General features: G+C 40.7%; 1 protein-coding gene across 1 annotated transcript in view; it reads left to right on the forward strand.

Annotated features, from left to right (window-relative positions):
* Nucleotides 1-21398, forward strand: part of lrp2b (low density lipoprotein receptor-related protein 2b) — a 45773-nt gene that overhangs the window by 15333 nt on the left and 9042 nt on the right. Inside the window, exons 25-62 of the mRNA XM_034860816.1 lie at nucleotides 1-331; nucleotides 669-917; nucleotides 1229-1437; nucleotides 1564-1748; nucleotides 1896-2124; nucleotides 2483-2660; nucleotides 3033-3161; nucleotides 3401-3567; nucleotides 3901-4044; nucleotides 4504-4613; nucleotides 5095-5272; nucleotides 6515-6728; nucleotides 7218-7454; nucleotides 7545-7736; nucleotides 7946-8418; nucleotides 9025-9472; nucleotides 9653-9818; nucleotides 9930-10088; nucleotides 10183-10472; nucleotides 10972-11175; nucleotides 11473-11715; nucleotides 11919-12044; nucleotides 12191-12310; nucleotides 12866-12997; nucleotides 13294-13495; nucleotides 13601-13896; nucleotides 14585-15101; nucleotides 15289-15444; nucleotides 15757-15927; nucleotides 16051-16274; nucleotides 16378-16555; nucleotides 17510-17706; nucleotides 17962-18207; nucleotides 18670-18798; nucleotides 19281-19400; nucleotides 19657-19773; nucleotides 19850-19966; nucleotides 20774-20911. The exon at nucleotides 1-331 is cut by the window's left edge and continues 48 nt beyond it. Coding sequence (XP_034716707.1) covers nucleotides 1-331; nucleotides 669-917; nucleotides 1229-1437; nucleotides 1564-1748; nucleotides 1896-2124; nucleotides 2483-2660; nucleotides 3033-3161; nucleotides 3401-3567; nucleotides 3901-4044; nucleotides 4504-4613; nucleotides 5095-5272; nucleotides 6515-6728; nucleotides 7218-7454; nucleotides 7545-7736; nucleotides 7946-8418; nucleotides 9025-9472; nucleotides 9653-9818; nucleotides 9930-10088; nucleotides 10183-10472; nucleotides 10972-11175; nucleotides 11473-11715; nucleotides 11919-12044; nucleotides 12191-12310; nucleotides 12866-12997; nucleotides 13294-13495; nucleotides 13601-13896; nucleotides 14585-15101; nucleotides 15289-15444; nucleotides 15757-15927; nucleotides 16051-16274; nucleotides 16378-16555; nucleotides 17510-17706; nucleotides 17962-18207; nucleotides 18670-18798; nucleotides 19281-19400; nucleotides 19657-19773; nucleotides 19850-19966; nucleotides 20774-20911 — 7921 coding nt within the window. The remainder of the gene's footprint in view (nucleotides 332-668; nucleotides 918-1228; nucleotides 1438-1563; nucleotides 1749-1895; nucleotides 2125-2482; nucleotides 2661-3032; nucleotides 3162-3400; nucleotides 3568-3900; nucleotides 4045-4503; nucleotides 4614-5094; nucleotides 5273-6514; nucleotides 6729-7217; nucleotides 7455-7544; nucleotides 7737-7945; nucleotides 8419-9024; nucleotides 9473-9652; nucleotides 9819-9929; nucleotides 10089-10182; nucleotides 10473-10971; nucleotides 11176-11472; nucleotides 11716-11918; nucleotides 12045-12190; nucleotides 12311-12865; nucleotides 12998-13293; nucleotides 13496-13600; nucleotides 13897-14584; nucleotides 15102-15288; nucleotides 15445-15756; nucleotides 15928-16050; nucleotides 16275-16377; nucleotides 16556-17509; nucleotides 17707-17961; nucleotides 18208-18669; nucleotides 18799-19280; nucleotides 19401-19656; nucleotides 19774-19849; nucleotides 19967-20773; nucleotides 20912-21398) is intronic.

Raw genomic sequence — 21398 nt, forward strand, 5'->3', positions numbered from 1 at the left:
ACCGACGGTTTCTGCATACCAGATCAGTGGGAGTGTGACGGCCACCCAGACTGTGAGGATGGATCTGATGAACACAACTCCTGCCCACCTATCACCTGCAAACCCTACTATTTTCAGTGCACGAACAAGTTGTGCATCCCAACAAGCTGGTTGTGTGACGGCGACAACGACTGCCGGGATATGAGTGATGAACAGAACTGCCCCACCCCTCCATTTAGTTGCCCCTCCGGACAGTGGCAGTGCCCCACCGACCAGCTGTGCATTGACCTTGACAAGGTGTGCAACGGCCAGAGTGACTGCCCCAATGGAGCAGATGAGTCACCTATCTGCAGTGAGTTTTTAAAATATCATTTATTATACATCATATTTAAGCCTCAGCAAAGAGTATGTGTCCAAAAACAGAATATAAAGATTTATGTTGTATAGGATTCAAATAGAATAAGCAAAAAGTAATAAAACAACATATGAAATAAACAGAACATTGTTCATATGTTACGTGTGTAAAACACTGTAAGACATTACCACAATAATGACCACAAAAATAATATACAAGAATAAAAAGAAACAAACAGCCCTGAAATAACAGAAATTGAAGAAAAAATTGGCAGCAGCAAATACAGAACGGTGCCTAATAAATGCACAATACTAACTGGTATGTCATTTTTAAGACCAAAACGACTGTTCGCTGAACAACGGGGGCTGCAGTAACGGCTGTGTCCAAGGACCATTTGGGGCTCAGTGCACCTGTCCACCAGGATTTCAACTCCTCAACGACTCCAAGACTTGTGATGACATTGACGAGTGCCTGATCCCAGGTTTCTGCAGCCAGCAGTGTTACAACGAGAGAGGAAGCTTCAGGTGCTCCTGCTCATATGGTTACCTCCTAGAGCCTGATGGGCGCACCTGCAAAGCTGCAGGTAGGCAACAAACATTACATTACAAAAAAGCTACAATAAGCAATGCTGAATTGATGTACATGATGTACTTTATATATTTTCAAGTATATTCTGGGTGTTTATTAATAGGAAACAAATCTTTTTTTGATTTGTGACAAAACTAATTAGGTCAATTCATTACTTGAATCAAAAAACCCTCAATGCAGCATTTACCACAGGGTTACAAATGTTATACACTACATGCAAACAAAGCACAGTACACATTGGAACAATACACCCAAAGATAAACTTTAGATAAGATGTTAGGAAACCAGATACTTCTCTGCCCTTAGACCAACTGGCAGCTTTCCTACTGGTTGCCAAGCGAAGCCAAATCATTGCCAACCATATCAACATGAAACCTCCCGAGATGCGTCCAGTGGTTAGTGGTTCAAGCATTGTGACCGTGGACTTTGATCGCATAACATCCAGAATCTACTGGGCCGATGCCTCGCAGAAGAAGATATGGAGTGCATACCAGAATGGCACCGACAGACGAGAAGTAAGAGAAATGTTACAGATGTTCTATGTGTTACAGAAAGAGATTTCAACCACTGATCACAAAGGGTAGAATTTGAACATGGCTGCTTTACAATATTCTCAGTTTAATATCTCTTTATTGTTGTAGGTGTTCTCCTCTGGTCTGATGGTACCAGAGAGTATTGCTGTGGACTGGGTGGGTCGGAACCTTTATTGGACTGACTCTGTCATGGAGAACATTGAGGTCTCCACTCTGGACGGTCGCTTTCGTAAAGTCCTCCTCACCAAGAATGTTACCAGCCCCCGAGGACTGGTTTTAGACCCCCGTAACTAGTGAGTAAACCCACTTTGGGAGAAACAGACATAGACATTTAGATGATTTTTTATTTGAGATTACATTGCTGTTTTTTTTCATGTTTTGCCTACCCATAACATAAAAAATAACATAGAAAATACTTATCACGCTGTCATTTCTCACAGCACTAACCTGATGTTCTGGTCAGACTGGGGTCAGAACCCCAGGATCGAGCGGGCCGACATGGATGGATCCATGAGAAAGGTCATTGTCAGCACTAAACTCTACTGGCCCAACGGCCTGGCCCTGGACTACACCACCCGCAGAGTCTACTTTGCCGACGCCTACCTCAAATATATTGACTACTGTGACTATGATGGCAAAAACCGCTTTCAGGTCATGGCAAGTGACATGGTAGGTTTAGTTTGGTTCAGTTTGAAAAAAAACAAAAGGGGATATTTTACTCAGTGCACCAAATAATTAATGAAACCGGAGACAAGACAACAAGAAAAGTTGTTTCAAACGTCATTGCAACAAGACAAATCAAACTTGAGACTGAGACAATTTCTTTCTTTCTGAAATAATTTAGTTCCTTTTTACTGACGTGCAAAAACTCACTGAAGGCATTAGGCAAGATGGTAGCCTAAGATATTAGAGAGGGCACAAATCAGGGAAAATGTAGGTTTAACACTACCTTCTTTGAGCACTGACTCATAGTAAGGTATGGAGTTCCTTAATTAAATAAAAATCATCTCTGTGCACCTCACACCAGGTTCTCCAGCACCCACACGGTATGACCATCTTTGAGGACAACATCTATTGGTCAGAGCAGTACACCAGCAAAGTGATGAGGACGAACAAGTTCCATGGTGGTAACATTACTACTCTGATGAAAAATGTCTACCAACCCATGGGCATCGTTATGGACCATCCCACTAAACAGCCCACAGGTAACTTCCAATTAAACAGTAAAACTTACTTGCATTCTTTCAGATTTCGGAAGTGTATTGAAGTGATGTAGTGTAGAAAGGTGAAAGGGTGTCTAATCTGGAATCAGTGAGTATAAAGTGAGCCCTCTAGAGTTATTAATGGCCAACCGTATGTACTGTTATTTTCCTGAATGCATGCTTCTAAGGTTATGCTAACCACATGTTAGTGTCTTTACGGAATAGAAGTACACAGACAGCATTAACAGCAGTAGCAGCAATATCTATAGCAATAGGAGAAGACAAAGTTTAGGCTTTTCAGAATTTTCAATTGAAAAAGTATGTAAAATGTCATATCAAGGCTGGTTGAAGGTGACACTGTGTTTTTGTTCTTAGCCATTGACCCATGCAGAGAACACCTGTGCACTCAGCTATGCCTGCTGTCAGGCATTAGACCCAGGTACTACAGCTGTCACTGTCAGTCTGGCTGGAAGCTGGATACTGACAAACGCACTTGTATCAAAGGTAGATTTTTTTTATTTTATTTTTTACAATGCTTTCTGCATTAGTGTTTGCAGGATTTAACCATGTTGAAATCTTGGTACATACAAACCATGTAATAAATGTGATCACATTTTGAGTTCTGTTTGATATATATTATTTTTGTGTGTTTCTGCTAAAATGTATATTCTCTCTTACAGCTTAGCATCAATTTTTTTGATTATTTTCTTCCTTTTATCATCTGTACTTCTGTTTTATTCTAGATGAGACTCCCTTTTTGATGGTTGTGAGAGATTCAGTGATTTTTGGCATTCCTCTGGACCCTGCTGACATTTCCAACAATGCAATGATCCCTGTGTCTGGCATCAGCCAGGGACGGGACATCGACTTTGATGACCAGAAGCAGTTAGTCTATTGGGTGCAAAGCACTGTGAGTGGAGGTCTTAAATTGACCCTTGCAGAACTGTGTTGTTATATATAATGTATTTATTGTGATGCAAGGATTGATTCAAATGGGTTATTATTATAGGCAACTGTGTAACTTGTATCCCATGTTTTTTAATATAATCTATGTAGAAGAGAAGGAAAAGGTTAGGCTTTTCAGAATCATTCCCATTACATGCCATACTAATATAGGGTTAATTACTGTTAGTGTACCTGATTTTTCTCTGTCTTTTGGTTATTGTTTACAAAATAGTTTAGTATCTAAAGTTTCTAAAAGGCTTGTTTTGAACCATGGTCTTTAATTGTGTTTTATTCTCAGGGTTCTATATGGCAAGTAAAAACCAGTGGTGCCAACAGGTCTGAGTTTGCTCCCGCTGCTTTCATGGGCACACCGTCTGGTCTGGCCTTTGATTGGATAAGCCAAATAATGTATTACACAAATCCCACTGTTAAAGCCATAGAGGTAAGTACCTTTTCAGACAGAAATTAGATTAGAGAGAATGAATACTGACTAAGTGTTGATTGTTGATAACTTAATAACAACAATGGTAAATACAGCATAACCTTGCATAAAACTAGATTACTAGAAAAGTGAGTTGAAAAAAATGTTTTATGAAAATGAAATGTTTTAGTGTTGATATACAGCATGTAACCATTTAAATAAATAAACTACCACTCATTCCCTGTTTTCTTATATAGCACATTCATCACTTCATCAGTTATATTTATTTCAAATGTATCTTGGATTTATTCTTTGTCTGATTAAATTCATGTATTCATTTATGTATGTATGTATTTATTTATTTAATGCACATTCAATATTTGTGTGTGTGTGTGTGTGTGTGTGTGTGTGTGTGTTTTATTTCTTAATTCCTGTTGTTACATCATATTGTGCAAGTAAATAATCAAATCCTCCACTTAGGTTATCCGTGTGGATGGAGACCAGCACTTTAGAAAGACTCTCATCACCTCCACTGGTAAACCGGAGGGAGCAGGAGAGCCCATTGGAATAGCCCTGGATCCAGCCAGAGGGTAAAGCCTCTGTTCAACCTATGGAGTATTTGCTCAATTACTGTATTCAGTAAAATGGGAAAAAAAATAGGAGGAATATATCAGTTCTGTGGTTAAAATGTTCAAACATGTTTCAATTTTACTTCTGTGTTTCTGATGGTGTAAGCAATACTTAATTATTTGTACTTGCTGGTACTAGAAAGACAGAACCAATTGACAAGGACATGATTAATTGGATTGCATTAATTGAGCGGAGGATAGCAGGCTGACAAGGAAAAGTTGGTCGGATTGTTTCTCTTAATCTAACAGTAAAGTAACAAAGTCAGACATTTTTGCCTGCATCTTTACATTTTTGTACAGTAGGTGTAAATAATCCATTTATGTATATTCTCAATGTTGTTTTAACAAGAGGATTTTTACGCATAGCTCAATTTCATTATGATTGACTCATTTTTTACTTGACTCTTTAGTGGTTTCTCACATTTAAGCTTTCCCTTCATAGGAAATTGTTTTGGACAGACAAGGGGTCAGATAACGGAGTTCCCCCAAAGGTTGGCAGTGCGGACATGGATGGAGGAAACCTCAGGAACCTCTACACAGAAAACCTGGTGAACATAGGATTCCTCGCCGCTGACATCTCTACCATGAAACTGTACTGGGGTGTTGTGGGCTCAGGGGTGGTATGTACACTATACATACTCAGCATATAGATGTCATCCGTTACTGTACATTTCAGCACAAACTAAATTTTTTTGATGTTTGGACCAGGATGATTGCTTGGACTGTGGTATTGCTGCTTGAAGCTTTCTCCAGAACCTTTGTACCCCAAACTAACATACAGTACCCAAAAGCACTTAATGTGCAAGCTACTATAATAAGTTAGCACACGTACATACACAAACTAGTCTGAGTGAGACGGAGGAAAATACCTATCTTTGCCTGGTCAGGCTCCGAGATTACGTTATCTTCTGCCTTCTTCTTAGAAGTGGTTAATCTCACAGGAACTTAATATGATATGGTGTCTATAGTGGCTTTTGTTTTTTTTCTCCAAAATGCCTTTTTATTGAGTGTCCACTTAGTGAAATGCTCTGAGTGAATTTAAGCTGGGCTGTTATTGTGAAGGGTAGACACAGAAGAAGTGAAGCCAGCATTATGCCAGCGTTTATTTCTTTTCTCAACTTTATTGTGCGGCTGTTTAGTTTTATTCACAGTTTAATATACAAAATCCTATGCTGTCCAAACTGCCTCAAATTCCAAACGCTAAGTTCAGTGGGTACCCAGGAAGCTAATTGTGATATTTTAAAATGGGTTCACACACACATACACACGTGCACGCAAACATGCATGCACGCACGCACTATGAACATCATTTACTGAAAAACTATATGGAACCACCAGCATATAACCAACAATAAAGCATTTGCAAAGATAACAAGGTATTAAGACCCATAACAGTGCAGCAAGCTACAGAATAGTTTTAACTGACATTCTGAGCTACACACGTCCGAAAATGGGAAAAGAATGATAGAGAAAAAGTCTGTTAACAGCTGCTGCATTCTGTCCCCTTCTTCTGTCTGAGCTCGAGTGATTGACAGGATTTCAAAGCTCTAACCCTCATCACTGATTGCTCTATCATCTCAGGACAGAGAGCAATGTTATGACCTTTTCTACATGTATGTAAATTACATAATAAAACATTTTTCTTCCTGATAATATTTAATACTTATCAATGCCAATAAGTAATTTACACATCAATTGTGATGTGCTCGGACCAAGCTTACCATATATTTCTTATTCAAGTTCCCTTTGTTCTTATGTTACCTCTTGCGCTGATCTTACTCATAGTTTCATCTTCATCCTGGTCCTCATTCAACTACTAACAGTAACCTCTTCCTCTTTGCTCTCCTTTCTTGTTTGCCCAGATTCAGAGTGGCACCATGGACGGAGTATCCCGGGTGACAGTGGTGAGTGGCCTCTCCCATCCGTGGGGGCTGACAATCTACCAGAACCACCTCTATTACACTGACCTGGACTACGAGGTCATTGAGAGGGTTGACAAGGACACCGGTGCTAATATGGTGGTGATGAGGAGCAGAATGTCTGGCCTGCGTGCCCTCAAAGTGCACACCAGAGACAGTAAGTGGACCCACTGGTTTTTAATTTGAGTTCAGAGGTGTCTGTCTTTGAGTTTTTTATTGTGTTTGCAAGTATTATGCAACAGATAATTACTCCCAGTGAGTTAGCGATTTGGGGTGTAGTGTCCTCCTCAAGGACAACACACAGTAGGATCCAGCACCATTGTATTTCACTTGTGCTTTAAAAAAAAGTACATAATAAAAATCAGCCATTTTTAAAGATAAGAAGAATATTTTTTGCTCTCTCTTTTACATGTATAATTCATCAATAATAAGAAAAAACAAGTTGATGAGGTAGTGGTAAATGGAAGAATTAACAGCTTGATGATCTATGAACTGTATTTCAGAGATTCTGCAGAGCGCAAAAATATTTGTTGCAGGAAGCTGTCAAACATTTTTCACTTGAGGAGAAAAACAGCAGCTTCTCTGCCCTCTCTATGTGATCCGGTAATGTTCACCTCCACCCCTATCTTTTTCTCTCCCACCTCAGACTCTGCAGGGACCACCAACGCCTGCAGCTCCAACAACGGAGGCTGTCCCCACCTCTGTCTACCCAAACCAGGGAATCAAAAGACATGTGCCTGCACCACAGGCTTTAACCCCTCTCAAGATGGCTCTCGCTGTGAACAATATGAATCTTTTGCAATTGTCTCCACCCCCAAATACATCCGTGGCTTCCACATAAACAGCTCTGACCACTCTGAGGCTATGGTGCCTGTCGGTGGAAGTATGTTGACGTGATATTGTTTTGCATTATGTTGTTGGCTATCAATACCACGTTATCAGTTGATACAAGTAGAATTTTTATCTTTTTCAGCATCCTACTCTATTATGGGCAAATTGGACCTTCACATCGAATCTGGCTTTTTATACTGGACTGACAACAGCACCTCCACCTCATTCAGGGGTATCTTTAGGGCCAAAACAGATGGAGGGCATTACAGCACTGTCCTCAACTCTGGCGTTGGAAGAGGAGGCATCCAAGGCCTTGCTGTAGACTGGATTGCGGGTATGAAGCCTCTCAGTCATCCTTTCATTCATCCTTACTGGAAGGCTCAAGTAGCAAATATATTTGCTAGTACTTACATAAAAAATCATACATTAATAATTCACTAAAGTGTATTAATTTCATGCCAAACTAAACCCCTATTTTATCCCGTTAAGTACTACAGCTTGCGGTAGTATTGTCCTTGTTATTTCTTTCTTTCTTTTTCTTAGGTAATTTATACTTCACCAATGCCTTTGAGAGAGAAACCTACCTTGAGGTGCTTTCCATCAACACCACCTACCGAATGATTCTCCTTAAGTCCTCCCAGGATCAGCCCTGTGACGTAGCTGTCAGCCCCAAGCTTCGCTACCTCTTCTGGACTGATGGTGGCCAAACACCCAAAATTGAGCGGGCCCTGCTGGATGGCACCAACCGCACTGTGTTGGCATCTGAAAGCCTAGCGTCACCACGTGGCCTTACCATTGATTACACCAATGATTTCCTCTACTGGACAGATGATGTTCTTAATATGATCTCCCGAATGGACACAGATGGCGCACAGAGGCAGATTATCCTATATGGGAGCCGGTATCCATCTCCAACCGGAATGGCTATATTTGGAAACTACATGTTGTGGGTGGATAAAAAGCTTGGAAAGCTCTTCCAAGCCAGTAAGGACCCAGCCAACACTGATCAGCCAGAGGTGACAGTTAAATCTGCTTAATTAAACACAGTTTGTGGTTTGATGATGATGATGTTTTGTGATCTTACTAAATCATTTGACAATTTTTTGGGAAAACAAAATATGTGGACTCAAATATTACAAGTGCTCCAGTCAATTTATGTATTATATTTCCTGTTAGAACCACATGCACATGAACATTGTTTAGTTAGTTGAAAAAAATGTAGTCATAGTTTTAAGGAGGACACAAGGGCTGCAACTAATTATTATTGTCAATATAAATTAGTCTGCAGATTATTACAATGGGTTGATTCATTCTTTGGTCTATGAAACTGTTTAAATATGCCAGAGGGAAAATCACAAAAACCTTATTTTGTGGAGCTGGAAAAAACAAATGTTTGAATATTATCTTTAGTTGCAGCCCTAACAGTTAGCATCAATAAAGGTTTAGCACCATAATTTTCTTGTGTACTGAGAATGATTTTGTTAATGAGATTTTCAAAAAAAGTACTTAGAAGCTGGAAGGATGGAGAAACACTGTTTAACAGACAAGAGTTAGTTGAGAGCAATTAACCTGCTGTTAATTTGCCCCTGCTAACAAAACTTTTTTTTTTCCAATGGTACCAGGTAATTCGAGACAACCTTGATGGGCTGATGGATGTTACTGTTTTTGACACTCATGTCCAGCCGACATCTGCCAACCAGGTGGGCTTTAACCCATGTCAAGAAGATAACGGACGTTGCCAGCAACTCTGCTTTGCCATGCCCGGCCAGGAAACACCAAAATGTGGTTGTGCACATGGGTCACTTCTTAGTAATGGAGTCACATGTGGTTATGGACAAGAGGAGTTTCTAGTTTTCACCACAGACTATACGCTAAATAACTTGAGGTTAGATCCGGCAGATCACAGCACCCCCTATCCAGTGGTAAACTTAGGCTACAACTTGATGGCTTTGGATTATGACTTTAAGGACAAGCGAATTTTCTTCACCCAGTACATGGGAATTGGTCGTAGCAGAATTGGATACGTCACTACGACATCCATCACCAACCCGCCTGTCTTCATAGCTACAAGTAAGTTTAACATTGATTGACTGTGTTCCCTTTGTTAGGACTACATCTTGTTATATTTCTTTCTTCCTGATTTATTTTTTACTCTTTTCTCTCACCTTTTCATTTTCTAATTTGCTTCATGATTTTATCATTGTTTTTGTCTCTGCATTAAATATTCTCTCCTCTTGTTCCACTGCTTAGATTTGGATGACCCAGAGGGTTTGGCTTATGATTGGGTCAACCACCGTCTCTACTTTACTGACTACTATAGCCGCAATGTCCAGTCCATGGGGCTAAATGGGATGAACCGCTCAATCATTGCCCATGCAAACCGTCCTAGAGGCATTATTGTTGACCCCTGCTATGGGTAAAAACAACAGACCATTACTTCACTACTCAATGTGTACAGATTGGACATTATTCCTGTACTCACTATGGAGCTCCTCTCCTCCCTTCTCACTCTGCTCTCTTCGACCAGTTACCTGTACTGGACAGACTGGGGCTCTCCAGCTAAGATTGAGAGGGCCACACTGGGTGGAAACTTCCGGACCTCCATCATCAACAGCAGCCTGACAACCCCCAATGGCCTGTCTCTTGATTACGAGGAAAGGATGCTCTACTGGGCTGATGCCTCATTGTACGTCAAGTTTTTTAAATATATACTATGTTGCAGCAGATCCTATACGGCTCATAGTTTTTTCACATCTCTTCTCCCCCTCTGCTTCCCTCAGAGACAAGATTGAGAGGGCCTCTCTGACAGGCGAGAACCGACAAGTGATCTTGCAAGGGGTCCAGTACCCGTACGCCATGACTGTCTTCCAACAGGACATCTTCTGGACTGACTGGACTGAGAGAGCTGTTTTCAGGGCTGGGAAGGACGATGGCTCTGGCTTTGCAGTGCTGGCCAAGGACCTTCAGTACCGACCAAATGACATCAATGTTTATGCCGCATCTAAACAGGAGAGCTGCTCCAGCTCCTGTCAGCCGTTCAACGGAGGCTGCAGCAATGTCTGTGTTCCAGGTAAGAGCAGACTTCCTTGTGGGTGCTACTAAACAAGGCCCAGAATCCCATCTAATACTACATTCCAGTTACACATCAACAAACAGAAAAAGACTAATTATACAGGTGACTTTGCCCTTAAAATTCTAAAATTGTTAATTCAGTTTTCCCTGGACAGATTGCCTAATTTGCTGTTGTTCAAGGGACAGTTATTTTATGCGTTTCTCTTGCCATTTTTTGGTACCTGAAATGTAGGCTCATAAGACGTAATACTTTAACCAATAAAATGTTCCTTAAAACTTTAAACATGCTAGACACAATATGGGTAAGTGTTTTGTTTTTCAAGTTGAAGTTAGAACTTGCTCACTAAGAACTCGGAGCAAGTTGAGAAAGTTGAGAACATCCTAAACAACACAAACAGTCACACAGTACTACTAATTAAAAACACGGAGTAACTCTGTGTTCCCTTCAGTTCCTCTCTATTTTTACATTAGCTTACCTCCAATAATCTCTCCTGCAGGTCCATTGGGCCCAGAGTGCCAGTGTCCTCATCAAGGAGAGTGGTACCTGGCTAACAACGGCAAAGACTGTATTAAAGACACAGGGAATCGCTGTCAATCAGAGCAGTTCACCTGTCTCAATGGTAACTGCATCTCAGCACGCTGGAAGTGTGATGACGTCAACGACTGCCAGGATAACTCTGATGAGCTGGAAAGAGTGTGTGGTAAGAGATGAGGTTTAATCTGACAGTGGTTGGTTATAATTTTGAGTTTTGACACAACCAGACCAAGTAGGCAAGCAGACTTAAAAATGTTTAACCCCACATTAGATATCAATGTGTAGTGCCAACTTGGGAAAGTAACACACATATTTTCTTATTGATTTTGACCATTTATTAGTAATACTGGTCTTTGGGTTGCTGGTCTAACTTGCTCTTAAAAAAGAGAATAAACAGAAAGCCTAAAACATTAATACCACGGCAAGAAAGTAAGTCAGACCCTTTGTTGTTGCTCCTGCTCAGCCTTCCACACCTGCTCAGCCATGGACTTTACCTGTGATAATGGGCGCTGCGTGCTGCTCAGCTACGCTTGTGACTACACAGACGACTGTGGTGACAACAGTGACGAGCGAGGCTGCCCCTTCCCCACATGTAACCCCGCTACTGAGTTCACATGCGCCAATGGACGCTGTATCAGCGCAGCCTTTGTCTGTGACGGCCACAATGACTGCCGAGACAACGCCACTTCTGACGAAATCAACTGCCGTGAGTGATGATTGGGATAATCATGGGATTGATTCATGAACTGATTGATCATGGTTGATATTGAGATACACGTTGCAAGATCTTAAATTGATTAGTAACAGAAGACCATGTCCCAGTTGTGATTGTGTGCTACTGAACAAGTAATGTGTCCTGTGTTTTTGATCCTGTGGTTGATGTTTTGATTCCCCCCCGACCCTCTCCAGCTGACAGGACATGTCCCACGGGCCAGGTCAAGTGTGATCGCAACAACATCTGCATCTACCCTGAAAACCTGTGTGATGGCTACAACAACTGTGGTGATAACAGCGATGAGAATCCTCTCTTTTGCGGTAAGCTGAACACTCAGCCTTAATGTGTGTTAGAGAAAGAGACGTGGTAGGACCTATCAACCCAAGAGTTTGTGTTTTACCTCCTAAGTAGATTCCGTAAGAATTCTACATGGATATATGTCAGAATTTGTGTTCCTGTGCTACAGCGAGTCGTACATGCTCTCCGGATCAGTTCCGCTGCGATGGAGGAAAGTGTATACCTGACTCTTGGGTGTGCGACTCAATCCGAGACTGCACTGATGGAACAGATGAACCTCTTTCCTGTAGTGAGTTCTTTGTATTTATGTTTGACATTTTGGCTTTTCAGACTCGTTTAACTTACATTCAGAGAGCATGTTCAGTGACTTGATATCTTGATATGACTTGATTGCTGAACAAAGGAGATCATCCTTTTGACTATAGTTACACACCTTAACTTTTGTGTTTCTAGTATGGTTTTTAGTTGGTATGTGGAGCCATTGCATTTCGATGACACCTTTTACATACACAGTAACTCACAATTTGTGTTTTAACTTTTGCTTAAAAATCACAGCCAAAATTAGAAAAAGATATATTATTAATTTTGCTATTGAAATACTGATTTCCAGATGATAACCTTTAGCTACATGTGTTTAGTTTTTTGTTCCACTTTAAATCCAGCACTGATTTTTCAAATTGTTTTTAAAGGATTGTTATTAATGACCTATTATTTATATAACAAGTGTCACCATGTGCTAATCTTTCAATTACATTTTTCGGCTTTTTGTTGCCGATTATTGGTGTGTGTTTAGAGTAGATCTCTTAATGCGTCTTGAAAATGATTTATCTTTGTTCCTGTACAGTGGATCAAATCAAAACATGCAGTCCCAGTCAGTTTACTTGTACCAATGGAAACTGCATCCCCCAGTCAATGGTCTGTGATGGCAACAATGACTGCTGGGACAACAGTGATGAAGTCCCTGAACTACAATGTGGTGAGATAGCACTTAGCTATGTATTTATTTTGCTGTGTGAAAGTAATACTGGTAATCTATTTATATTTGTAGAAAATTTCTATTATTTTGTATGTGATGTGTTAGAGGCTAGAAAAATACGCTATATTTTGGCTTATTTGTTTTATTCTCAGCTTTATTTCATGTCTTACCTGAAATTTTTCCTTCTTGTACACTTAACAGCTGCATGTGTGATCTTGCACATGTTTATGGAATTATATAGTTCATCCATCCCTGGCTGACCATTCTTATACTTTTATACTTTCTGTCTCCTTCAGGCCAACGTACCTGCAGTTCCAGCCAGTTCACATGTCCAACCTGGTACCCCGGCTACCCGCGCTGTGTGCCGTTAAGCTTTGTGTGTGATGGGGAGAAAGACTGCAGCAACGCAGCTGATGAGCTCCAGAACTGCCCTAACCGCACGTGCCATTTGAATGAGTTTGCCTGTTCCAATGGACTTTGCATCATCCTCCCTTACCAGTAAGTAAGAAGTGTGTGTGAGTGGATAAAGGTAGACAATTGTTTACTAGTCTGGAACTTATTCTCTTGTTGCTTAGAGTTTAATGAATTTGTGTTCCTCCCCAGCTGTGACCGTGTAAACGACTGCGGGGACGGTAGCGATGAGTTGCGCTGTACATATGACACATGCAGCAGCAACCAGTTTACCTGCAGTAACGGAGCCTGCATCCATGCCTCCTTCACCTGCGATGGGGAGAGCGACTGTATGGATGGCTCAGATGAAAAAGACAGCTTGTGCGTCACTCCCCAGCCCACCTGTGCTCCCCAGCAGTACATGTGCAAGTCAGGTGGTTGTATCGACAACCATAAAGTGTGCAACGGACAGAAGGACTGCCAGGACAACAGCGATGAAAAAGGCTGCGGTAAGAGATATGGAAAAATACATTATGTGACAATATTGATGTGAGTATAGAGGTAAATAAACATCTTTCTTACACAACTGGGATATTTGGCTTTGCAAGCCATTACTTAAATAAAGATGTATTGTTTTAATTCAGTGGAGACATACAATAGGGATTCTTTCTAAGGTTATTCACTATCCTTAAATGTATGTCCAGTTGGGTACATTTTGTGAACCAAAATATTACCTCCCATATTTTAAAAATCCCAAAAATAAATATGAAAATGGGTGCTTGAATTTCTGTTGAAGTTTAATCAGAAACATCAAAGTTCTCACAAGTTTTATATAGTGTTAATATACACATGTAATTAGGAGAAGCAACACATTTAAAACAATGTTGATATTCTAAATGATTGATTAAAGATTTAATCGTCAAATGTCAATTGAAAAAAATAGAGAAGAGCAATTCATGCTTATTTCTGAGAAGTTGGGACCAGCAAATAGTTTGGTAAATAACTTAAACAATTCAAACATTACACAAAAAAAGCAGTGAATCTGCTTATTTACTATTTTTTAAGATTTATATAGGTTTATCATAATTTGTGAGAATCTTTTGCACTCATTTAAAATCACATTGAGAACTTGTATATCTTTGTCACCTTGTTTTTCTGTCTTTTCTCCACTTTGTCTTCTTCCTTTGTTCTGTTTAGGAGTCAATGAGTGCCGCAGCCCTTCAGTCCACCAGTGTGCCCAGCTCTGCACTGACACTCTTACCGGTTACTACTGCTCCTGCCACCCAGGCTACCGACTCATGCCAGATGGCAAAGCCTGTGAGGACCTCAATGAGTGTTTGAGCACACCCTCTGTCTGCAGCCAGATCTGTGAAAACACGGTTGGCTCGTACCACTGCAAATGTGCCCCGGGGTACATCCGTGAACCTGATGGACGCACCTGTCGTCAGAACAGCGGCATTTTCCCATACCTGTTGTACAGTAACCGCTACTACATCCGCAATTTGACCACTGATGGGTCACATCTGAGTATAGTCTTGCAAGGGCTGTCCAATGTGGTGGCGTTAGATTTTGACAACTATGAGAAGAGGCTTTATTGGCTGGATGCAGGAGCAGGAAAGATTGAAAGAATGCGTTTTGACGGAACTGACAGGGAAACGCTGGTGGATGACGATGTCATAGGAGCTGAAGGTTTGGCACTGGACTGGGTGGGCAGGTGTGTGAAGTGGGATCAACTTCGTTATTAAACCTTTGTTAATAAAGAATTCATTATTGAACAGTTTATCAAACAATGAGCAATCCAATACATAGATATGCTAAGGTGAAAAAAAAACCTGATTTGAATCAGTCTGGCTGACCAAAACAGGGATGTCATTAAAAAAAACTTTTTATGTCCGCTGTAGGAAGTTGTACTGGGTGGACGGTTATTACGGTTCAGTTCATGTGATGGAGCTGGATGGGCGCTACCAGAAGAGGCTGCTGTCTGGAGAGTTCACAGATGGAAACACCACTTATCTTATCAGCCGACCTCGTGCTGTGGCTGTTAACCCAAAATATGGGTACGGACAAACACACACACCTACACATAGTTTACAGTTGATGTTCAATGTTGGAAAACAGTTTGGAAATAGGTTTTCATTATTATATTTATGTAATATTGTGCTGTCTGCACTGATATCCAGTTAGGCACAGGAATAGGAAAGGTGATAAAATGTGTCCAGAAAATATAATTTTAGGTATTACTAGCTGATTGCTATTTGCTAAAGATTTATAATGGTGAATATACACAACAATTTACTCCTGAATTCTTTGTTGGGATATTTCCCGTCCCTCCTTTCATCTTCCTTCCTGTCCTCTTTTTTTCCTCCTAGATGGATGTACTGGACTGACTGGGGCGACAAAGCATATATCGGCAGAGTTGGCATGGATGGAAGCAATATCAGTGCCATTGTCACAACCAAGCTGGAGTGGCCCAGTGCTCTGACTATAGACTACACCACCAACAAAATCTTTTTTGCTGATTCCCATCTTAACTTTCTGGAGTGAGTCCATATTGAGTTACCATCAAGTATCCTTTAATGAGGCTGTGAATTCCTTAAGTTTATTCTGAATAATAGTACCAGTAGGACTTACGTGTATTAACCCTCCACTGTATCAACCTTAAGCTTTGCAGACATGGACGGCCAGAACCGACACCGGGCCATTGCTGGTACACTTCCCCATGTCTTTGCTGTTTCCCTGTTTGAGGACTGGGTTTACTGGACGGACTGGAACACGCACACAGTGGAGAAGGCCCACAAGTACACTGGCGAACAGCGCACAATCATGGGCAACAACACGCATCGGCCATATGACATTCACGTCTACCACCCCTACAGGCAGCCTCGCAGTATGTACATTTGAACTGTGAATGCTTATATCTGTATTGTCTTAATGGACTGCGGCAGCTCAGAATAAATAAATATGTTGTTTTTAATTGACTTAATTTCCAGGTGAAAACCCCTGCTCCTCTCATCACCTGACCTGCAGTCACTTGTGTCTGATTGGTCCTGGTGGACAGCAAGCTTCCTGCCAGTGTCCAGATCACTTTATTGGCCTCTTTGTGGGCTTCAAGATTCAGTGTGTCGCCAACTGCTCCAGCACCCAGTTCCGCTGTGGAGACAATGAGAAGTCAGTCCGATATAAAATCACTTGTGTTCCCATTCTACAGTCCTTACAACTCCATTCATCAAGCCGGTCTCAATGTTCTTTCACAGTAAACTCTATCGAAGCCTTTAAAACATTACAAAAATGAACAGGATTATTTTCAGAGCTTTATATATTGGGGGATTTTCCATATAACCCTGTGAATCAATGGATAAATTGCTTTGTAAAAATAAAAACACATAAATAACTTCACATAGAATCATAAAATCAATGGATTTCAGACAAAGATTTCCAGTATGAAAAGAAGGCTATACTGATCACTTTGCAGGTTGCTAATTTCTATTGTTGGTTATTTCAAATTATTGTGCAACAAATAAGGCTTAAGATAGAAATAATTGAGAAATTTGTGATTGCTCTCAACAATTATATTCATTGTGATTATTTATTTTATAATTGTGAACATTATAAACACAACACTATTTACTTTGGATAAGTTTAAGCAAAGTCTGTGGTACTCATCTCAAAATACTCATCAAAAATAGTAAACCTTTATTGTTTTCTGTTTTGAATTAACGCCGTAGGGAAACATGATGTAAATATTGTAGGTTATAAAGATTTACGGATCAGGGTTAGTACATTTGTAAGATAGATGTTAAGTTATATGCATTGTCCAGATAACAATTTTTTTTATATTCTAGGTCTGTGGAAAGTATCAATTACACAAGATTAGTAATATCTTTTTTGGTTTTTGACAACATATCAGACCCCATGTCAGGGGTAGAATGACAAAGTCCTGGACTTATTTCTAGCAGACAGACATTCAGTGTCTGTCATTAAGATATACAGTATTAGAAAATAAGAGCTAAATAACTAGAAAACTAAATTATAGAACAAATAATTGAAAAAAGCAAACAAGGTGAAAAGTATAAAATGTAGAACTAGAGGACAGATTAAGCTAACCTGTTCATGCTTTCTAAGGTGTGTTCCTATATGGTGGAAGTGTGATGGCCAGTCAGATTGCGGAGATGGCTCAGATGAACCTCAGACCTGCCCACCACGATATTGCCCCATTGGCCAGTTCCAGTGTCAAGATGGCAACTGTACCTACCCTGGCTTCATCTGTGACAGCCACTCGGACTGCCCTGACAGCTCAGACGAGGACGCGGCTCTCTGCAGTATAAAAATTAACACAGTTACAGTAATTAACTGCAACAGTGTAGAAAATTAGTTAGGGATATTGTTCACACTTGCAGAATTCAAAAACCTTTGCTTGGATTTCACTTATGAAGTATTGAAGAATACTACATTTACTGGTAGAAATTCAGGCCTTGGTGAGGCTTGGACTCAGGAGAAGCTGTCATACTTAAGAATGAGTTCAGGCAAATGGTTCAGTTGTCAAACACTGGTCAAGCTGTAGTCTGTCCCTGTAGGTGACCACCGATGCCAGGAAAACCAGTTCCAGTGCAAAAACAAGAAGTGCATTCCTGTGTCCTGGCACTGCGACAGCGTGAATGACTGTTCTGATGGAAGCGACGAGGACACAGAGACTTGTTCCCAGAAGACCTGCCGACCGGGACAATTTCAGTGCGCCAACGGGCGTTGCCTGCCGTCAAGCTACGTGTGTGACGCCCAGGACGACTGTGGGGATGCATCTGATGAGCCGTATGAAACCTGCAGTAAGTAGCACATTTGAAGAGGCGGTTTGGTAAATCAAACAAGAAAATTATATCATACACCAAGCAAACTGATGATCTCATCCATATTGCTGTTTAGTGGCTGTGGCAGGAATTAAAGCTGTGCCACTCCTGATTTTCTTTCTGTGATGAGCACACAAAAGAAAGACACTGTTGTAACTGATGACAGCAGTCCGCTGTGGCAAAACAGAGCTGACAGTTTAATCAAGCATAGATTTATGTTTTTCAGGGATATGTACAGTATATAATCAATGTAGAATCTTCCATGTCCAAGAGGGATCTGAGTGATTTAAGGATGTTGAATTGTGTTTTTCTGAATTTAAGAGGCACGAACTATTGATCTTTTACCCTTTCATCCTCTTCCTTCTGCTCTTACTCACTGTCTGTTTCTCACCATTCTCACTTGTCTCCCATGTCTCATGTCTCTATTTTTTCTCTGTACAGTGGGTCCAGACTACAAGTGTGATGATGACACTGAGTTCTCCTGCAAGACAAACTACCGCTGTATTCCTCAGTGGGCGCGCTGTGACGGCACCAATGACTGCATTGACAACAGCGACGAGCAAGGCTGCGGTCAGTGCTCGTGTGGAAAAAAAGATTTAGCAATAAAATACTGTGTATTACTGTACATCTTTTTAAATCCTTCAGGAGTTTCATGAGGGTGAACAGAGAACTTGTTTTTCTGCTAGAGGTCTGCGCTGTACTGTTGGAAACAGAAAATAACAGATTGATTTTTCCCACAGTTGTATGCCATTAACACATTATTATTGACACATTTTGAATAGTCAGGAAAAATGTCATCTGATGGTGGCCCACACCAAAACAAGTTAAAGAGGAAATAGAAGTATGATGAAGACAACCATGAAATGTTAGTGATGTAGGATCTAAACATACTGCTTTGCACAATGCACAGCCAGTTGTATGTATGTGGACGCAATTGTGTTGTATGAGCATATCTGGGGTTTTAAACATGGGGTCATTGAACTCTTGTTTTCAAATTGATCGCGTGTCGAATGATCTTTTATCTGTCCATTTCTGACTTTGTTTTCCAACAGAGGAGGTGACCTGTGATCCTCTGGGAGATTTCCGATGTGATAACCACCGCTGTGTCCCTATCCGCTGGCGGTGTGATGGCACCAACGACTGTGGTGACAGCTCAGATGAAAGGAATTGCCGTGAGTGTCATACTCCATATTTTTTTGCTTAATCTATCACAGACCAGCAGGGTTACAAAATTACATTTTTCTTCAGTTTAGCCCTATTTTTTACAAAAAAACATTTACTAATATTATTTTCTTAATGCTGAACTAACCTTTCCGTTTTACTCCTACTTACTCACCTTCCTGTGTAGGGTATGCCTAAAAATTAAGATCATTCTGATTTCATACTGAATATATTGTGTCCCTTTCTTATGGTGGTTGTGGTCTATAGAGCCAAGGCCTTGCTCTGAAAGCGAGTTTAAATGTGACAACGCAAACTGCATCCCTGGAAACTGGGTGTGTGACCATGACAACAACTGCGGGGACAACTCAGATGAACGGGACTGTGGTGAGCAGGCGCTGCACAAAAAGTCACTTTCTTAATATTCTCTGTCATAAACCTGTTACCGTCTTGGCTCTTCCAGAGTTGCATACTTGCCGTCCAGGTTCTTTCCAGTGTGACTCTGGTCACTGTATTCCTGCTGCTCTGCAGTGTGATGGCCGGCCTGATTGTCAGGACCTGTCAGATGAGACCAGCTGTCGTAAGTAAACAACATGTCAATGTGCCTGGTCCCTATAGAGTTTACAGTGTGTGTGTGTGTGCGTATGTGTGTGTTACGTGCCCTTAGTCTTAAATTATTCAAGTGTAAATATGAAAATGTCTAAAATGTGGACACACGGCACAATTCGTTAAAACACAGGCTAGAAGTACGGCAACAAAATAATTGAACCACAAATTAGCTTTACAAAGTCTGAAGGACTGTTTCAATTGACAGTTTGGGTTAAATCTATGCCAGTTGCTTTTGACATTTGATCTAAAATATCATATGTTTAAACTGTGGACTTGGGATGTGTTGGTGGTCTAGGATAAGCTGTCCACCGCCATTGCTGACCTTTTCTGCATGTCAATCCCAGTTATTTTCTTTCCATTGTAAAGGCATGAAAGGTCTGTTGGTTTGGTTGCTCTTTGCTCCCTCTGAGTGTCATACTCTACATTTCAGACTTTTGTGAGTAAAACATTACTATAATAAAGAAGAAAGGTGGCCAAACTGAAAAAAGATCAACTGTACTCCAGTGGAGATTCGGCAGATAAGCAGCAATGTCTTGCTGCTTATCTGCCGAATCTCAGTACTCCTACTTTTACCAGAGTATTTATAACAAAAGTATCTGTACTTCCACTTGAGTACGGGAAGTGAGTACTTTGGCCATCTCTGATTGGGTGTGGCTGTTTGTATCTGAAAGAGAGTGGAGAGTAAAGGCTGAAAAATCATGGAAAGAGATAAACACTGACTTGTCTCTCTGTAGATTTTAGGAAATCTGTTAATTAACCCTTTTTTCTACCCCAACAGCTACTCGTTACCCAGGAGGACGTTGGTGTCCTCAGAACCAGTTCCAGTGTGCAAACCGTCTGTGTGTGAACCAAGGCTGGGTGTGTGATGGCGTTGATGACTGTGGGGATCGCTCTGACGAACAGCTCAGTTTATGCTGTGAGAACCGTTTGGTTTATTGTTTATGACAGTCCTGTGAAACATTTTTGTCACTGTGTGATCAACATTATCATTTATCCCTGACCACACATTACAATTCTAACCCTTCTTAGGTAATGAACTTATTCTAAGGGTTAATAACATATTTTGAGCATTTTAGTAATCATGTTAGTAATTTGTTCTATTCATTGGCATTTCTCAACTCTATTGTATCTCTGCCGTTGTTTTAGCAATATTGCTGCAATTGAGGTCTGAGATAGACATTTTCTTTCCCATCTACCTTAAATACTATAAAATGATCAGAGAATCTGGAGCTCTGAAGCAGCTTCCCCCCTTTTGAATCTAACTAATACTTGAGTCAACATATGTGTACAGAGAATACACTTGAATACTTGATAAGCTTGAATAATGTATCATCCCTGTGTGTGTGTGTGTGTGTGTGTGTGTGTGTGTGTGTGTGTGTGTGTGTGTGTGTGTGTGTGTGTGT

Source organism: Etheostoma cragini, chromosome 21, assembly GCF_013103735.1.
Source record: "Etheostoma cragini isolate CJK2018 chromosome 21, CSU_Ecrag_1.0, whole genome shotgun sequence".
NCBI classification, from domain to species: Eukaryota; Metazoa; Chordata; class Actinopteri; order Perciformes; family Percidae; genus Etheostoma; species Etheostoma cragini.